This window comes from Lithobates pipiens, unplaced genomic scaffold (assembly GCF_037356315.1).
Source record: "Lithobates pipiens isolate NorthernLeopardFrog02 unplaced genomic scaffold, aLitPip1_a1.2 Scaffold_10, whole genome shotgun sequence".
Taxonomy (NCBI): Eukaryota; Metazoa; Chordata; class Amphibia; order Anura; family Ranidae; genus Lithobates; species Lithobates pipiens.
The window spans coordinates 82,438,749-82,451,501 of NW_027507686.1; the positions used below are offsets into that span (position 1 = coordinate 82,438,749).

General features: G+C 40.5%; 1 protein-coding gene across 1 annotated transcript; it reads left to right on the forward strand.

Annotated features, from left to right (window-relative positions):
* The first annotated feature begins 9,003 nt into the window (after positions 1-9,003).
* Positions 9,004-12,037, forward strand: LOC143941928 (forkhead box protein A4-like). Its single transcript, XM_077463351.1, has 2 exons — positions 9,004-9,072; positions 10,904-12,037. The coding sequence occupies exons 1-2, from the start codon at positions 9,004-9,006 to the stop codon at positions 12,035-12,037; spliced, it is 1,203 nt and encodes a 400-aa protein (XP_077319477.1).
* Positions 12,038-12,753: the final 716 nt, after the last annotated feature.

Consider the following 12,753-nt stretch of genomic DNA (forward strand, 5'->3'; position numbering starts at 1 on the left):
CCTTGTGCTAAGTATAGGTAAGCATGTAAATCACCACTTTATGCCATGATGTAGTGCCTGTGTAGTAAAACATGAGGCTTGAATTTGCTCACTTTTCAAGTTAGAAGAGCCATAGATACAGGGCCGTCTTTAATATTGATTGGACCCTGGGCAAAAATTTTCTTGGCGCCCCCCCATGCAATTTCGCTCCCCACCTGCTCTGAGACATACAATAAATAGCAGCTACAATCAGTTTACTGTATCAGATCAGGCGGCAAATGCGATTGGTTGCCAGAGGTTACAGCATATAATTTCTGCTTACTAACTGGTTTCTAGAGGTTACAGCACACATTAAGGCTCACTGATTAGTTGCTAAAGGTTACAGCATATGATTTCTGCTTGTTGATTGGTTGCTAGAGATTATTGTACAGTAATACTGTTCACTTATTGGTTGCTATAGGTTACAACACATCTTCTCCTCACTGCAGGGGGGCATGAAATACATATGAATGCTACCTTTATTTACATATTGATGTTGCCGGCCTCAGCTATTTACATATGAATGCAGCTGCTATTTACATATGAATGACATTTATTTACATGTAAACACAGGGTCTGCAGGTGAGTCATCTGTACACAACAATAGGGCAAAGCATTAGTAGCAGCACTTCACACTGAGATATCAGGACACCGCACAGGAATAAAACTTCAAGAGATAAGGGAATTTAAATTGGGATAGTTGACAAGTATGAGGCAGCTGCTTTGGGCCCCACAACAATGACAGGGCCCAGGGCAGCTGCCCCTTTTGCCCTGCCTTAAAGACGGCCCTGCATAGATACAATTTCCTTAATACACTCACATTGGGACAGAGAGGCTCCACGGGAAGGCTTTCTGGTCCCCACTGACCTACAGAAAGCTTTTGATTCTGTCTCATGGCCATACCTTTTCGGCATTTTAGAACGGTAGGACTTCATGGGAATTGTTCACTCTCTATTCTACCTCAACTACACAAATTCGGCTAATAGGCCATTACTCTGAAAGCTTCAACATTCTTAAAGGCACTAGACAAGGGGTGCCCCCTTTTGCTGCTCAAATTCGCAATCAAAACACTAACAATAGCTATCAAATCCAACCCAGACATTAAAGGAGCCTCTTGGGGTTCAAAAGAACACAAATGTCCTTTATTCGCAGATGATATGTTACTCTTTGTCACATCACCGTTATTCTCCACCCCCAATATATTACGAACACTTAAATATTTCGGAGCTATCTCGGGCCTCAATGTCAATGTTTCCCAATCGATTGCACTAAATATCTCAGTCCCTCAAAACCAGGTCGATCAAATGAAACATCACTTCCTTTTCCCATGGGCTATTGAATCCATACCATACCTGGGAATCACACTCCCCAATAAGATTGGAAGGTTAGAACTTATGGTGGTTTTACCAGGTGGCACAATTGACCCAATTTTCCACCGTGTTGAAGGGCCGCAAACCAGACTAGATAGCCATATGGAGACAGACAGTTCCTCACCACATAATAGACTTCCTGATGTGGTGCCCTCCAAAACAAAGACCCCCATCATAGCTCCAACTCTTTCACATTCCTTGTGATTTTGTGATGTAATCCACAAGCAGAATGCCCTAGTCTCTACTATAAAACCCCTCCCTCATCTATTTCACAACCAGAACTTTAAGCCAGGGATGAACATTCTAGCCTTTAAGTGGTGGTTAAACAAGTGATTGTTTAGAATAGGTAATTTCTTCACCTCATTGGGCACACTCACACTGGGTTATTGCTCCAACAAACTGGAGATGCCAAACACAGAGAAGTTTAGATTCTCCCAGATTAATCATTTTCTACACACCCTATGGTAGACAAACCTAACCCCCCCCCCCCCCAAACCAACACCCTACGAACAATGGTGCTCCAACCTCATGGATCATAGAGGTGGGATTTTGATCATATATGCCTCTTTGGTGATCGAGACAAGCACATCCCTCTATGCTCAAGCTTGGGAGTCGGATCTGGAACTACAACTGGATCCAGGAAAATGGTTTCTCTCTTTTCAAAACTCATATAAAAGATATCTTAAATAATTGAAACGAATGTTAAGATTCTCACTAGATGATACTATGTCACGCATCAGAGGTTTCTGGAATAGGTTCTTCCATTTTGTAAGGAAGGTCATTGGTATGACAATTCCCCAGAGCCCCAAAATCACGCTTTTGAACCACAGAATAGACAACACTCCAAAACATACCCAAGCTCTGATATTTTTTATGCTTCTGGGAGCTAAAATTACTTCGGCAGGGACCTGGAAGAAGCCCAATGTATCGATGCTGACCACAAAACGCAAGATCTCTTGGATCATGACCTAAGAACAAATTGCAGCAAAACTTTTAGACAAGGTACCTAAGTTTGAAGCAATTTGAAAGTCTTGGCCATCATATATTAAAGTTCCCTTTTACCCGGGCCATAAAACCCTTTAACCGCTCCCGGACCAGATGCCGCAGTTTTACTGCAGGTTGGCTCCCCTGTGCCAAATCACGTTGCTGTAAGTGATCTCGCGGGGCCCGGATAGCAGGTGCACACGAGCGTGCTGATGCTCGTGGCCAATGATCGCAATGACCACTGGCCACGAGCAATCGTGACCAGAAGACATAGAACAGGGACGAGTGTGTGTAAACACACACTTCCCTGTTCTGTTTTAAAAGGAGTGACAGATCGTGTGTTCCTATTAGCCAGGAACCACGATCTGTCACTTCCTGTAGTTAGTCCCGCCCCCATCAGTTAGAATCACCTCCCCAGGGAACACAATTAACCCCTTCACCGTCCCTTAGTGTTAACCCCTGCACTGCCAGTGACATTTTTACAGTAATCAATGCATTTTTAATCGCACTGATAACTATATTAATGCCAATGGTTCCAAAAATGTGTCAAAATTGTCCGATGTGTCCGCCATAATGTTACAGTCTTGATAAAAATTGCAGATCGCCGCCATTACTGGTAAAAAAAATAAAAATAGAAATGCTATAAATCTATCCCCTATTTTGTAGACGCTTTAACTTTTGCGCAAACCAATCAATATATGCTTATTGCGATTTTTTTACCAAAAATATGTAGAATACATATTGGCCAAACTGAGGGAAAAAAAATTATATATTTTTGGGGGTATTTATTATAGGAAAAAGTAAAAAATAATGCGTTTTTTTCAAAATTGTCGCACTTTTTTGTTTATAGCTCAAAAAATAAAAACCGCAGAGGCAATCAAATACCACCAAAAGAAAGTTCTATTTGTGGGAAAAAGGGACGTCAATTTTGTTTGGGTACAACATTGCACGAGTGTGCAATTGTCAGTTAAAATGACGCAGTGCCGAATCGCAAAAAGTGCTCTGGTCAGGAAGGGGGTAAATTCTTCCGGGGCTGAAGTGGTTAAGCAGACTCAACTGGATGCCTAGCTTTTCCTCTCTCCTTCCTTCAATCAAATCGCTATCAATACTCTTTCTTCCCTTCTTTCTCATTTCCTCTTACTGTACCACGTTGCCTCATCAGGCCTAATGCTGAATGGCACAGTTAGGCTCATTTTCAAGTACTTAGTCCTGATATATTGAATACAATATGAGATTTTTCCTGGCCAGGAATCGCCACTTAACGTCATCAATAATTTTGGTTCTGTGAGAAGGAATGCACAGCAAAAATAGGAAGGGGGGGAGGGTGGCGGATTCAGAGTACTGGGTCGGACTATGAGGGGACTGTACAGGTATGGCATGACAAAGGAATAAATGGAAGGTAAGCAGCATCAGAGATGGCAGACTTTTCAGCAAACCTGTAACTTTGTCCTGAATGTCCTGAATGAGCTGAATGAGTCAAATGTAAGTACTGTTTCAGATGTTTTAAATGTATAGGTATTCTAGACTATGAGCATATTGTCCATATGTTCTGATTAGGTATCCAACTGTTTCACTAAAGGTGTTATCAGGATAGACTTCTGCATTGACCTTTTTGCTTAGTCTCTAGTCATGATCAAGAGCTGGTAGGATGGGTTCCCAATCATGTGACCGCTATTAGTGGTCATGTGATTGAGAAGTCATCACAAAAACCCATTTAATGGGATGCCAGGACTGGGAGGGAAAAGGTTAAAATGGTTGGGGGATTCAAAGTCCACTAATCCTAAAAGAAAACATATCTGGGTGTTTTTAGATCCGTGACATAAAGTTTTCATAAATAACCACATGTGCAGATCTGGGGAATGATAGATAACTGAGGGATCCACACCCAAGTCCAAAGATTTTCTAATCCAAAGTGACAGGCCAGAGTGTTTGCCCTTGTACACACGGTCGGAGATTCCGTCGGATTTTGTCCGAAACTGTTGTATACACACGGTCGGACAAAGTTGTCGGAAAATCCAACGTGATGACGTTATTTCGTTATGACGGGACTATGTTCACGCTAGTAGCCAATAGCTTTGGTGTAGGAATTTGATCTGAGCATGCGTGGCACCATGTCCGATTGGAAATTCTCTACACATGATCGGAGTATGTCCGATCGGAGCATTTTGTCGCAAAATATTTCCGGCAAGTTGGAAAAGTTGGTCCGACGGATATTCCAACGGAAACAGTCCGATGCAGACCACACACAGTCGGAATATCCGACAAAACGCTCCGATTGGACACATTCCGACAGAATCTCCGACCGTGTGTACAAGGGCTTAGAGGTCCTTCATTAGAATTAGAATCAATCAATATAGGATTAGCCTAAAAATCGAAATGCTAGACTTTGGATGTGGTGCACTCATTCATATACTATTTCTGGATTTCTTCTGAGATGTCCTGAAAAGGACATCCTGTGTGTTGTGATTAGCCGAAATGACTATACTCCCAACACCAAAATTCATACGGTTACCCACATTTAGAAGTAATCCTAGGTAGCCTATAGGTTTTTTTTTTTCATCTGGCAGGTTAAATTAAGAAAATGACTTTACTTTCTCATCCACATATTCAAGGTGGACAGGGGAATCCTCCCACTGTGTCTTTGTATTCTGACAGCGGAAAGATTCCCCTGTCATCAGAATACACTAATCAGTGCTGCTGGCTAAAGCCGGCAATGCTGTTTGAGCAGCAAAAGACTTCCGTACAACCAGCCTGCCCATACATGGAACCAGCCGAATTTCGATCCATGTATGGCTGGTTTTAAAATCCAGCATCTCCCATCCAAACATCTCACACACGTGCAGATGTCTCATCAGGAACAGTAGATGGTAAAGTATTTGCCTGCCTGGTGTACAGTCAGGTCATATTTTCTTTGTTTCTTTTGTTTAAAGAACTCAAGATATGTAACATTGTATTTAAATCTTCTGTGCAATTATATCCTATTGTTCTCTGCTATTAGACCCTTTGGTGTGAAAGAAGCCGAGGAAAGGCTAAATACCTCAGTGTCCCTCAATTAGATTACTCAACAGGATGTCTTCTCTGTAAAGCTCAATGCCTCCAAAAAGTTCAGATATAAACCTTTTTAAAATTATTAGCCTTGTTATACACACAAGCTCATGTTCTAAGCCCTTGTACACACGGTCGGAGATTCCGACAACCAAATCCGTCGGATTTTGTCCGAAACTGTTCCATACACACGGTCGGACAAAGTTGTCGATAAATTCGACATGATGACGTTATTTCGTTATGACGGGACTACGTTCACGCTAGTAGACAATAGCTTTGGTGTAGGAATTTGATCTGAGCATGCGTGGAACTTTGTCCGATCGGAATTCTCTACACATGATCGGAGTATGTCCGATCGGAGCATTTTGACGGAAAATTTTACCAACAAGTTGGAAAACTTGGTCCGTCGGATACTCCAACGGAAACAGTCCAATGTAGACCACACATAGCATAGCATACTTGCTCATTATGAATAACTTACCTGAGAACAAGCCCCCGAAGCGTTCCTCCTCCTTTATCTTCACCGCTGCCATGCATCCCAGAGTGACTTCCGGGTCTCGCTGCTCCGGCGCTGTGATTCGCCGGAGCCGAGATGATGTCACTCCCACGCATGCGCACGGGAGCCGACACGTGCGGCATATCGCCGTGATCTGCGGCGTGCTCAGTGCGCCTGCACGCCGCTGTCTACAGCGCATGCACCGTAGACAGCGGTGCCTGTCTTTTTGTAAATATCTCCTAAACCGTGTAGGTTTAGGAGATATTTCTTGGACCTACAGGTAAACCTTAATCTAGGTTTACCTGTAGGTCAAAGTGGTTTGTAAGGGTTTACAACCACTTTAAGATGCTGTTGCAAAGTGATAAGTTATCATCATTTATCATTTTAGCATTGTAAAATAAAAAAAGTTAAAAAAAGCTGACAGGGTGTTTGGGGACTTTCCAAGCATTTATCCCTGGGTGCATACTGCCCTAAATGCAAGTATTGCTAGGTGCCCCACCCAGCCCTGTCTAGCCACTGGAGCTGTCAGCCTCATTGTTTGATAGATGCAATTGCTCCCTCTGCCCACAGCTAAATGCCAGAGTTCCATGCACCAAGGCTAAGCGCCCATTAAAAATGAAGCCCAACTAATTCTGCTATATGTGTAATCTTACATTTATGTACTGGGCCCCTACAAATAAAATAATTTTGTAAGGATATAATCTTTACATGGGTAAAATGGGTATTTTACGAGTCTACAGTTTAGTTAATGTGTTCATGTAGATCAGGGGTCTCCAAACTCTCTATACAAAGGGCTAGTTTACTGTCCTTCAGACTTTAGGAGGATTGGACTGTGGCCACCAGGAGTAGAAAAAGTCCCAGCATCAGTTGGAGTAAACCATGCCCCATCTTTGGTGCCTGTGAGGGCAATTATGCCCCATCAATGGTATCTTTGGTAGGAATTGTGCCCCATCACTGGTGTCATTGTGCTCCATCTTTGGTGTCATTGGGTGGAATTGTGTCCCATCTTTGGTGTCATTGGGGGGAATTGTGCCCCATCTTGGTGTCATTGGGAAGAATGGGCCCCATTGTTGATGTCATTGGGAGGAACTGTGCCCCTTTGTTGGTGTCAGTGAATGAAATAGTGCCTCAAGGACCGAATAAAATCAAGCAAAGAGCCGCAGTTTGGAGACCACTGATGTAGATGCTAGAAGACATTCATGCACAGGGCTTTTGGGTAGCAAAAAAAATATTTTTTTCTTTATACTTAGGGGAAATCTTCACAGCCAAAAGAAGATTGCAAATTTGCAGTTATTCTCAGATTCATTTTACAGACTATGTTCCAGATAATCCACCAAACTGTTTATTTTTTTTTTTTTTTTTTAAGCCCCTGGTGTGTGAAACACATTCAGACTAACAACCGGTGCAAAAAATAGTGCACACAAATGTGAGAACACAAAAAAGTGCACAGGGTATACACATGTTCTTCCCCCGAAGAGAAAGGACCCTTACCCTGATCCCCCCGGGGAGCAACACTCCTGATGGGGACTGAGGTACTTCCCTGGCCCACCTAGCCAAAACCAGGCAGACCCCACTCTCTGGGAGGTCTGCTGAAACAGACCAACCCCAAACACTAGGTGGTGCTCCTCCGAGGGGAGACCCCATGAGAGAGGGCGAACTATGTCAGAAGGCCATATCCTCCCCCTCCCAAGACTTTCAGGGCAGGCCCAAGGACCTACAACCTACTAATCAAACGTTAATAAAGTGTACCGTAACAAAAAAAGACAAACGTGACAAACACAAATAAAAGCGGGGAAAAGGAAGTGGAGAAGTGCGAGTAGTGCCATAGTGCAATACCATGGCAGGCCCTTCAGCCTGGAATCAAAAATTCCTCTGGTCTTAGCCAAAAGGCCTGTGTGAAAAAAGTGTGTGGTGGTGCAGTGACCTTGGTGTCAGCAAACTCCAAAATGCCCCGTACATAGTGAGTATTACGGCACCCCTGGATTTCCACCCCAGGGGCACATACACCATGGGCTTCTTTCGGAGCCTGGCCCTCGGCCAGATCAGTCCAGCCCCATCCCTACCAGGAAGGCATCAGAACTTAGAGTGCTTGGAGAGAGCCTTGCCTACAACTGGGGACAAGCCCTTGCGCACAAGGCCGAATCAACCCAGGAGGAAAACTGGCCCCTCAAATTGGCAAAGAGAGTCAGGGTTTTTTCCCTAATGATTGATAAGAACAGATACTACACTTGATCTTTAATCAAAAGGTAGAGAAGCCACCAAGCTGTTGATATACTAAGACTGCATATCAGATCTATACAATTTTAAAATGATTATATCTAAAGCTAATAGGTTATATGGAGCATGAGCATTTGAATTGCATTGGTGCGATGTAAATATATTAAAGTATTAAAGAACAGCTCTATTATCTATCCTTTCTCATTTCTACCAGTTACCTTGTGGCCTCCCTATAAGTCACGTATTACAAATATAGGTCCTAAAATTTGTAGATCCACCTGGCTAGGAAGGTGAAAGCCACACCTACTAGACCCTGTTGAAGGGATATGTATATGACTGAGATTTATTATTAGGACTCTCACATCATGGTGGTCAAGTTAAATTTCTATTAAATGAGATGCTTTTACAAAATGTCCCAAAATTAAGAGGCAGGAAGAGATCCCTGACAATACTTTCTAGAATGAAAATGCCACCATGAACCTATATCCTTGTTGATGGGGAACTCCTTGATCCTATTAGCATTTTGATGAGACAGACTGGTGATTGAAAAAAAGGATAGGAGGTGTGTGTGAATGAAAGCAGTCAGGGGGGTACAAGTAACTTCCTTTGTCCTAAACTGATTTGGCTCTGCAGGTAGCCAGTGAAGAGGTCACAGGAAGATTCAGGAAAAGGGGCGGAGACTTTAAGGAGGATAGGTCTATTCAAATGCTCTGTGCGGTTTGCCTTTAAATGTCTCCAGAGACCCTGCTTTGCTTGGAAAAACTTTTGGATTCTGCACTAGAGGAGTCATCTTTACCACCAACACAAAAAATTGGTGGCTGTTTAAATCCTTTTTAGCGTGAAGGAGACAAACCAAAAGTCAACATTTAGACTATGCTCGGTAGAGTCAAGTTGGAAATGAAAGACCCAATGGACTGGCATTCAATGTACCCAGAAAGTGAGGTAAGTTGGTTTATATACTCCTATAACATTTATTTGATTATTTTATATCTTTCTCACTAAATATACATTGAATTATCTCTGAAAACTAGTGTAATCAAATAAATTCTAATGTTGGGTAACAGTGGACAATAGTCATAATTTAGTAATAATGAAATCCCGTTTTGAAGATTTATCAAGTGCTAAAAATGCTCAGCCATTCTGCAGTATTTAAAGACCACATTCGAGAAACACCAGACTCGATAATTGTCACTTTTTAATGTGTCCATATATGGGCTAATTATTCGTAGAAAAATGTCAATATAGAATTTTTTTTGCTAATAATTTGTCTATCTGTGAATGATCATATACTTGAAAATCATAGACCGCACATAGCCAGAATGGGATATTCATATAAGGACTTTGTCATTGCATTTGTGGTGCTAATTTGTCCTGGAATAACCAATTACATTTTTCTCACATAATATGGCTTTCATCACACACAAATCTGTCATATTTGGCTGTCAACTATAGATGGCAAATCTGTTGTAGATAACATTGCCATCAGCAGACATGCAGAAAATAGATGTTTTGATATTTGTGCATAGCGAGCTGTACACTCTAATATTACCGTAGTCGTGCTAAAACTCATGCAACAATTACTTCTAAATTATACAATATATTCTTCTGAAAATCCTCCACTAACCTGAAAACAATGTATTTTCTGGATCTAGGTCCCCTGCCTACACACACACACACTTCTAGTTTGTCTACCTTACCAATTTATTGTCTCTTAACACAGGCAGCACTTAAAGATGATTAACACATAGTCTTTGTATTGTTCAATCAAATATAGTTATTTTTTTGTTTGGATATTCCAGTAAAATAGCATTTAATTCTTCAAAGTATTTTGTGTGTAAGCCGATATGTTCATTGTATAGCTATATAACTTTCTTTTTTAAAATTTTTTTAAAGTTTTAATGAAATATGAGGGAACTCCTAGTCTATAGTTGCATAGGGGCAGATTATAAAGGGGCAAACTGGCCCCCTTACTGACTTTTTTTTCTTCCAGAATTAATGCCTTTAGACATACAAATGGCAGCTCAGTAACTTATAGTATAGGTTCGGCATGCAAAACACAACATTATAAAGGTAGACTTTCCCGTTTTTGGAAGGAGTGACTTAAAAAACACCTATATAACATGTTTTAGGCACACTGCTGGTATGGCAAGCAAGTCCAGCTTGTGAACTCAGCTAAGACAAAATATTACGGGAATACACATGGGACTGCCATTTACATTTGGGACTGCAAAGGTAAAAAGCAATGTTTAGTAGGCAATTAAACATCATTGTTATTCAACACTAGATGTCTGAAAAGTGCAAGTTCATTTGGTAGAGACTGAAGGAAGTGCTGCTTTGTGGGGAGTGTAATCCCTTTATGTATATTACTGCCAACAGGAAAGGCAGACAACACTGTACAGTGATGCTAAATATCTGAGTATGCATAGCAATAGGAAATGCAAACAGACATTGCAAAAAATATAAAGATATGATATGATATACATTTTCAACTACACATTTTAATAACTGGTAATTTAAGTTTAATACAATGCTTTTAACGACAAGGTCACTTTATTACCACTTCAGTTTTTTCTAGTGTCTCAAAAAATGTGCATTATACAATCTGTTTACATTTTGATATAAGAGAGTAATCATAATTACTGACATTTAATCATATGATATAATTGCTGCTAGAATGTAAACGTAGTTTCAGTGTAATATGTATGATGTTTGTATACTTTGGATATGTTTAAAGAGAACATCTCGCTTCATTATCTTATGTTTATTTTGCTAGGTATATTCTGGAATACATAACATGAACAATGGCCTTCAAAATAATACTTTCATGTCTAGTGATGTCTCAACTGTAACAGCAACAATGACCTACATGAATAATTCCATGGCAGGACCTGTAAGCAGCATCCAGAACCAGAACAATCTGAGTTCTCTGAACTCCTTAGTTCACAATATGGGAGGGCCAACAACATCTTCTTCAGCATCTTCATCTGCTTACCCACTGGGCTATTGCCAGGGAGAAGCAGAGTTCCAGAGGGATCCTCGGACCTATCGGAGAAATTATTCCCATGCCAAACCTCCCTACTCATACATTTCACTTATAACAATGGCCATCCAACAGTCCCCAAACAAGATGATGACACTGAATGAGATCTACCAGTGGATCGTTGACCTTTTTCCTTACTACAGACAAAACCAGCAGAGGTGGCAAAACTCAATTCGTCACTCTTTGTCATTTAATGACTGCTTTGTTAAAGTTCCACGTTCACCAGAGAAACCAGGAAAAGGCTCCTACTGGACTCTTCATCCAGACTCTGGAAACATGTTTGAAAATGGATGCTATCTGAGAAGACAAAAGAGGTTCAAGTCTGAAAAATCTAGGACTGCAGATTCAGAAAAAAAAACCAGCAAACCTGGAGATGAGATGTCAGTTAGATTAAGAGAGTCTCCCGCTGTTTATGATGAGAGTTCCTCTTCACACTCACCAAAAAATGCAATTAACAGTGGAGACAGGGACTCATCTGCGGCAATACCCCAACTGAATGTGTCTTCACCAGTGGGAATTAGCCCTAACTCTGAACAAGGCGGGTCTTCGTTACAGATCTTATACCCATTGAGTCTCTCTAATGATGGTTATCTTGGCATGGTGGGAGAAGATGTCCAGATGAAACATGAACCATTTGTTGGGAGGCACCCATTCTCTATCACACAACTCATGTCTTCTGAAAATGCACACACATACTCTAGTAAAATTGATATGTGTCCAACCACAGATCATCTTGCTCACTACCAGAACTACCCTTCTGATTATCATAACATGACCTCTTCGAAAAATGTAATGGACATGCCATCATCCCCTGATGCAGGCTACTATACTAATATGTATTCTAGACCCATTCTGAGTTCTCTGTGAATGACAAAAGCTTTCATACTAAGCTTTGCTGAGATGCTTTATTTAAACCCATATTAACACAGTCATTTTAAATTCTAGACTAAGATTTTAGAATAACAATAAAAACTGATATACTGGTAATTCTCCAGCTTTTGAACTTCGTTCAGATGTAATAAACTGTGTAAAATTAGGTTGCACAGTTGTCATACATGCTTGAAATAGTATAAATACTCTGCCATTTCTAATCCAGTTATTAAATACATTTCTCGGATTGGTTCAATAGCGCACGATATTATAATATTTTGTGCAATAAAGTAAAAGTTTTAAAAGATAACTATTGTTGAATTGCACAACTGCCTCCCCCTATTCACACAGCAATATTTTTTTTGGTTGACTTTAATTTCCAGTAAAGAAATTAATAACAGTTCTCTCAATCATATCAATTTCATAGTAGTTTTACTGTCTAAAATGTAGACAGATGAAAACTTGTTCTGTTAAACAAGAACACATTTGCACTGAACTTATTGGAGCTTTGCAAATTCGTATTTGACTGTGTGTATATATACTGTATGTCATGTTTGTTTCAATATTTAAATGTTGAAAATGTTTTATTTGTTTTAAAAAGTGTACCTTTTTTACTTTTATATGCTGCTTGTGTTTTTTTTTTATATATTGATGTTTGTGCTGTTTCTTAATATTAATATATTTAATTAGAGCTATGGTCTATATTCTTTACC